The sequence below is a fragment of the Monodelphis domestica genome, chromosome 3 (assembly GCF_027887165.1).
Source record: "Monodelphis domestica isolate mMonDom1 chromosome 3, mMonDom1.pri, whole genome shotgun sequence".
Classification (NCBI taxonomy): domain Eukaryota; kingdom Metazoa; phylum Chordata; class Mammalia; order Didelphimorphia; family Didelphidae; genus Monodelphis; species Monodelphis domestica.
In genome coordinates, this window is record NC_077229.1 from 9,917,273 (window position 1) to 9,924,293 (window position 7,021).

General features: G+C 52.4%; 1 gene segment (V, D, J or C); it reads left to right on the forward strand.

Moving 5' to 3' along the window:
- The first annotated feature begins 698 nt into the window (after window positions 1–698).
- Window positions 699–1,301, forward strand: LOC100618431 (immunoglobulin lambda variable 4-69-like). The segment is given in 2 exon segments: window positions 699–841; window positions 970–1,301. Coding segments are annotated over 2 exon segments (378 nt in total).
- The last annotated feature ends 5,720 nt before the right edge of the window (window positions 1,302–7,021 follow it).

Here is a 7,021-nt window from a genome sequence, read left to right on the forward strand (position 1 = left end):
CTGAGCGCAGCTGGGCCTCAGGAGCTCCATGAGGATGGCAGACAGGACAGGCTGGTCTGGTGCAGAGAGCAGAGTTTCCTGTCGGTCCAGGAGTCCCAGCAGACTGGGATGGGGCAGTGAGCAGGGCTGGGCTCTGGGAAGGCTGTAAGGCCAGGAAGAAGAACCTTTGCCCAGTGAGAGGCCAGGATTTCTAGCCCTGGAACCCGGGCCTGGATCAGTGCCTGCTAGCAGGGAGTGAAAAGTGCAAGAGGCCAGGCCAGGGAGGGGGCTGAATTCAGGGGCTGCTCTGGGTGCCTCAGGCTGGGGCTCAAGGGAGGCTCTACCTTTGGGTGGGATGAACAGAAGAGGCAACAGGAACCTTCCTCTGCCTGGGGGCCCTGAGATCTGCCTCCTTGTGGCCTGGATGTGGGTCCTGTAGCCAGCAGGGGACGCTGTGGAGCTGGTCCTGGCCAGGCAGGGAGGGCCTGAGGAGCCTGGAGGTGTTGGGGGAGGGGTGAGCCCAGCTGGCTGTGCCTGTGGCTGCTGTGAGCCCTGTGATCACTCCTGGGTGACGTCTCAGCTGGGCTGGAACAAGTGACTCCAACAACCCCCCTGCATGAAGGGCTGCCCCCCCTGGGACCCTGAGAGAGGATGCAGGTGGGGTCTAGAGGAGGCTGGAGGAGGTCCAGATTTGCATCAATCCCCGCCTGCCCCTCAGCCACCATCACGGGGTAACCAGGAGAGAATAAGAGGGAGCTGAGAGAGGCCAGACTCAGCTGGGAGCTCTTTGAAGCTGAGCTCTCGGGTCCTCTCGCCATGGCCTGGCCTCTCGTCTGTCTCTCACTGCTCTCCTTCTGCTCAGGTCAGGACCATCCCAGACCTCCCCTTTGGCCTCCTCCTCCCTCCCTGTTCTTGCCTCTCAGGAGGATCTCAAAGCACCTTCTGGCTTCCTCCTTGTTCAGGGTCATTAATGAGTCTCTCTGTTTGCAGGCTCCCTCTCCCAGGCTGTGCTGACTCAGCCTCCCTCTGTGTCTGCAGCCCTGGGGAGCTCGGCCAGACTCTCCTGCACCCTGAGCAGTCAGCACAGAGATTATGCTGTTGGTTGGTACCAGCAGAGCCCAGGAAAGCCCCCTCGGTACCTCCTGTATGTCACCAGCAGTGGAGGTACCAGCAGGGGCGACGGGATCCCTGAGCGCTTCTCTGGCTCCGGATCTGGGACTGATCGATTCCTGTCCATCAGCAGCGTCCAGGCTGAGGATGAAGCTGATTATTTCTGTGGTTATGATTATGGCAGTGGTAGTAGTTATCGTTACCCACAGTGATGCATTCAGTGAGGAAGTGGGACAAAAACCTGCCTGCCAGCCCAGGCGCAGCTTCATGCCTGGCCCCACTTACCCACCCACTCAACTGCCAGGAGCTGGTCAGGACTGGCTCTGTATTGCTTCCTCTCTGTGTTCATCCCCCCCCCCCCTCTCTCTCTGTCTCTCCCTCTCTCTCTGTCTCTGTCTCTGTCTCTGTCCCTTTTTGTCTCTCTGTGCCCCCTTTTCTGTCTCTGTGCCTCTCTCTCCTCACTTTCTCTTCTCTCTCCCTCCTTTCGTCCCTCTGTCTCCCCTCTCTCTGTATATCTCCACCTCTGTCTTTCTTTCTCCCTCTGTCCCTCCTTCCCTCTCCCCTCTAACCCCCCCTTCTCTGTCTCTGTCTCTCCTTCTCTTCTCTTCTCTTCTCTCTCTCTCTGTCTCTCTCTGTCTCTCTCTCTGTCTCTCTCTCTGTCTCTCTCTCTCTGTCTCTCTCTCTGTCTCTCTCTGTCTCTCTGTCTCTCTCTCTGTCTCTCTCTCTCTGTCTCTCTCTCTCTGTCTCTCTCTGTCTCTCTCTGTCTCTCTCTCTCTGTCTCTCTCTGTCTCTCTCTCTCTCTCTTTCTCTCTCTCTCTCTCCCTCTCTTTCCCATTCCAGGAAGTCCCATGATGTGCCTGAGGTCACACTTCCAGACAGTGGCAGAACTGGACCTCGAGGAGCCATGAAGAGTGAGCAGAGGGGACTCCTGTGTGCACAGCCCGGGGACGAGCACCCACAGCTCCACCCAGCCTTGTCCTGGGTCCCCTGAGCTCAGCCTGACACCTAAACCCTGGGAAACCCTCCCCAAGTCTTGCCCTCTCGGGCCAGACCTGACCAGACAGAGGCTACCAGCCCCTCCCACCCCCAAGCACTGGGCCAGACAGACATGCCATTCAGGGCTCTTGATCCAGGCTACTCAGTGCTCCTAACAATGGCTCTGATCTTCACCAGTCCCACAGCTGCCTCAGGCCCCATACAATATAGTCCCATCAGTGATCAGCGCCCCTATTGGGATATAGTGTGGATGGACCAGCTGCTGGCGCTGCAGTCAGGAAGCCCCGAGTGCCAATCCGGTCTCAGACAATCTGAGCTCAGGAGACTGGCACTAGGAGTGGAGCTTTCTCAGGCTCAGTTTCTTCATCTATAAAATGGTCCCAATGATCACTCTATTCCTAGGCTGTTCTGAGGCACCAGCATCAACTTAACCAGCCTGGTTTCTCTTACCCGGATGCCGCCTGAGCAGAAGAATCTTGGCAATAGACATGTGTCCGGTCCAGTCGTGGTAGAACCTCCCATGGTCTGTGGCAGCTCCCCAGCCTCAGAGGCCATCTTGTGCCCAATGATGCAGCTGCCAATGGCTTCCTGCTGCCAGTCCCAGAGCAGGACAGGCTCTCCTGTATCTCCTCGGTCTGCTTCAGCTCAGAGGAGGCATATCTTGGTCTAGAACATGATGTGTGGAATGGAAGGCCCAGAGGACCAGGCTTTCCCCACTCCCAGAAAAGGTTGAGGGAGAATGTGGTCACATCATCCAGAACCAAAGGGATTTCTCCTTCCAGTCTAGACCATGGGCTCCCAGAGGCTTAATGAGGCAGGAGCAAAAAGGATTAGTTCCTCCTGGAATATGAAAATAGGAACAATAAAGCTGAGAGAACAAGTCTTGGAGTCAAGAAACCCTGAGTTCAAATCTAACCTGAGACACTCCTGGTGTGATCCTGGGCAAACATTGATCATTCCTGGTCTCAGTTTCCTCATCTGTAAAAGTGGATCATAATAGCCCTGCCTCCCAGGTCATTCTTGTGAGGATAGTATTTGGAAACAGCTTTGCAAGCAATAAGATCACATATGTATGTTTTTCACACACACACTGACACCCAACTACAAATACATGCATCTGCTTATAGAGAAGCACAGATACCTGAGGTAGGTACACCATGTGCCTCTATGTTGTTACATGTAATATATAGACACACACAAATGCCTGTTCATGTTAAAATGGCTCAGGGGTGTGAACATATGACTGACTCTGCCCTTGCCTATTTTGAACTGATCAACAAAAGCTGTAAAGCGCCCTACTGAACCCTAATTAGGGGAGGGCCACAAGCCTCTGGCTAATGACTGACCACCCCTGGGCGGTGCTAAGCAAACGTAAAGACTGCAATTGGCTCCAGTAAAGTGGAGGAAGTGGCAGGAAGGGAGCAAGTAACGGACTATAAAAGACGATGAATTCCTGTCCCAGATGGCTGTCCTGAATTTTCAGCTTGGAGGATCGTGGACTGGGACTGAGGCTAGGACGTGACGTGGCACTTCGACCACTGATTTTGGCTCTTGGCTTGCTTCTGGTGTGACTATCGCAGTCAGAGAAGTGGACTCGCTTTCTGGCGCATAGAGGGAGCTGAACCTCGGTTCAGTCATTCAACCACACCTGGGTGACCAAAGTCAGGGGAAAGGCTTGTCCCTCAGGAGGGTTCATGTTTAGCCTGCTCTGGGGCAGCGGCTGCACTGCAAAGTCCTCCCACACAGCGGTGTAAGCACTGCGACGAGGCTCAAAGTGTACAACGCAGGGGTCCTCAGCTCGCTCCTGTACGGTGTGAGACATGGACACTGTACCGGAAGCACATGATGCAGCTGGAGCAATTCCACCAACGCTCCCTCCAGTCAGTCATGAGTCTCCGATGGCAGGACCGAATCACCCACCAGGAAGTCCTCGACAGAGCCAACTCCACCAGCATCGAAGTCCTGGTCCTCAAAGCCCAGCTACGATGGTCTGGACACGTCATCCGCAAGGACCCACAGCGAATACCAAGACAGGTATTCTATGGTGAGCTGTCAGCTGGACTCAGGAAACAAGGCCGGCCAAAGAGAAGATTCAAGGATCAGCTAAAGTCCAACTTGAAGTGGGCTGGCATGACACCAAAGGAACTAGAACTCGCTGCCTCGGACAGAAGCAGCTGGCGAGCCCACATTCACCATGCCGCTGTAAACCTCAAAATTCCTTAGACTTATAAATGTTGGAAATTTCACCATTGGGATATTTCATACTTGGAAAATTTCTTACTGATAGTCTATTGGAATGGGAACCCCATTGGCATGGGAGGTTCCTTCTCTTCCCTTCTTAAGATTACTTTAGGACATAAACCTTTTGCTGAACAATGGAAAGGGCTTTGACCTATGCTTAAGCATAGAACAGGAATTTCTTTGAGTCATGATTGATTTTAGAATTGATACAATGGAGATACTTGGAATCAATCTCCACCCTATTCAGTCCTAACAGGATTGAGTAAGGGCTGCAGCCTAGATCAAAATTTAATTATTCCAATCTCTACCCTACTCAGGTTAACAGGATTTAGAAAGGACTGTAGCAAAGGAGCAAAGATTTAATCATTTGAAAATATGACCTTCAACAGACATGTGCAAAAGCCAGAACCTCTGGGCGGTCCTGGGTTAATCTAGAGCCTCCATTGGCACAGGGAAATTGATGAACAGTGATTGGTAGATGGGAGAACTGAGGGGAGGAACTTGGATGGTTTCCTTAAAGATAGGGGGTCTGAAGACTCGAGAGGAGGGTTGAGTAGTTGGTCGGTGTGGTTCGTGTGGGCTCGGAGAAGCTTGCTCTGGAGGAAGCTGAAGGTGGGGGCCTCTGAGACTGTTTCTCCATTTTGGTCACGTGAGTAATAGGGACTGATCTCTTTTCTTTGCCCCAGCTATCTAAGGGCTTGGGCCTTTTGGCCCAGCCTAAACAGAAGGGGTATTTAAGCCCTATTTCTTTCTCTCCCTTTTCTCTCTCTCTATCTCTAATTACTTCCTCCTATTGTAATTAAACTCCATAAAAGATTGACGGCTGACTTAAGTTTTCATTTAGGAATTACATAGCTGATTCCTTGGCGACCTTAAATTAATATATATCAGTCTTTTAAAGTGATTCCCTTGTAACACTGCCACCTTTGAAGATGAGCGACGTCGACGTCTTGCCACTGCGCTTGGAAGCCGACACCAGGCCACAACCGCACCTCCCGTCACAAGGGGCATCCCAGGCCCCGTGTGCCACACACTGTGCGCCTCAGCCTGTGGACTCCAAAGCCACATGAGGGTACATCAATAGATGAAACTGCGCAAAGACAATCGTCATTCTCGGTCACCGAGAGACCAGCACCCCCCCAATGCTGATTCCGAATCTATACTATAAGGTTCAGGGGATTCGCAGAGGAGGCGAGATCATTGCTTCGGTATTAAGATGCATTGATATACGTTTGTCAGTGAAGGATCAGAACCCAATCCCGATCCCTAAAATAATGAGGAGTCACCAGGGGAGGTTCAATTGCTCAATAGATTGTTTCTCACGTTAGACTTTCAACTTGTCGGCTTATGAGCACGAATGTCCTAACTACAGCTCATCCCATGTGTTTGATGAGGAAGCGTCCCCGGGAGCCTGAGCCAAAGACCTTCACTTTGGCGCATCCATCATCCATCTCTGTGCCCCCGAAGGGTTGTCGTAAACCTCTGTGGCAAGTTCTCAGACTGTGTCACTGCCCTCTGCTTGCCAGCAATGGGTGGGATCAGCCTCTAGGTGAGCTGAGGGCCAGTAGGGCTGGGGAGGCCCAGTTGGGCTGTCCCACGCCCCTGTGACCATCAGCCAATGAAGCTGGGCGGACTTTTGCTGGCTTGAGATCACAAAGGAGAATTTGTATTTGGTGCTGCCCCGTCTGGACTGTCTGGGACTTGCAGGCGGCACAATTTGTTCGCTGGAGTCTGATGGCTGATGGAGGCCGAAGGGAGCCAGATCTCTCTCACAAAGAGATGTCGGCGTGGAGCTCTACCTCGGCCATTTCACTGGCACGTTGGACCATTTCGGTCATTACACACCCCGTGGTTCCCTTGGCTAAGGCAGGGTAGACAGTGGATATACACAAGGCATTAGGCAGTTGAGGGAAGCCTCAGAGTGTTCTGACTCAGTTCTCTCTGGCGACCAGCTCCAGGGGAGGAGGAAGAGAAGAGGAAGGAGGGGTCCTCATGGATGACTCTTTGTGACACCATTTGGGGGTTTCTTGCCAAGGACCCCAGAGTGCTTTCCCATTTCCTTCTCCAGTTCTTTTTTATAGATGAGGAACTGAGGCAAATAAAGGTTATGTGACTTATCCAGGGTCACACATCTAGTAAGTATCTGAAGCTAGATTTGAACTTGATTTTCCTGACTCTAAGCCTAGCACTCAACCCACCCAACCACTGAGTCATCTGGGATTAATATAGATCTATTTCTTCCACAAAGGAAGCTCCCAATTTCTTTTAAACAATGCCTGACATAACATTCTGTTTCCAGCCTCTGCTCCCTCTGAATTTAACCACGAGGCCATTGAGAGGACAAGAGGGGCCACAATGATGGCCACTTTTGCCCTTCACCCCACAGCCAAAGACCAAGCATCCAGACCGCCCACGCTTTAGGGATGAAGCTTTCCAAACTACAGCAATGACAGTGGATGATCCAATATAGAGGAATGTGGTGAATCCTAGTGAAAGGATTTAAAAACAGAAATGAAAGGACGCCCATTAGAGTGAAATCCTCTGCAGCTCCCTCAGCCCCCCAAGAGCAGCCCAGTGGTCAGGGCTGCTGGACCAGAGCCCGAGGGAGCCCTCTTTTCTGCCTTGGAACTGTGACCGGGGTTCAAGCTCCCCTGAAGCCAAGAGCTCTGCCCTGCTGGTGCTTGTCCTTCCCCGC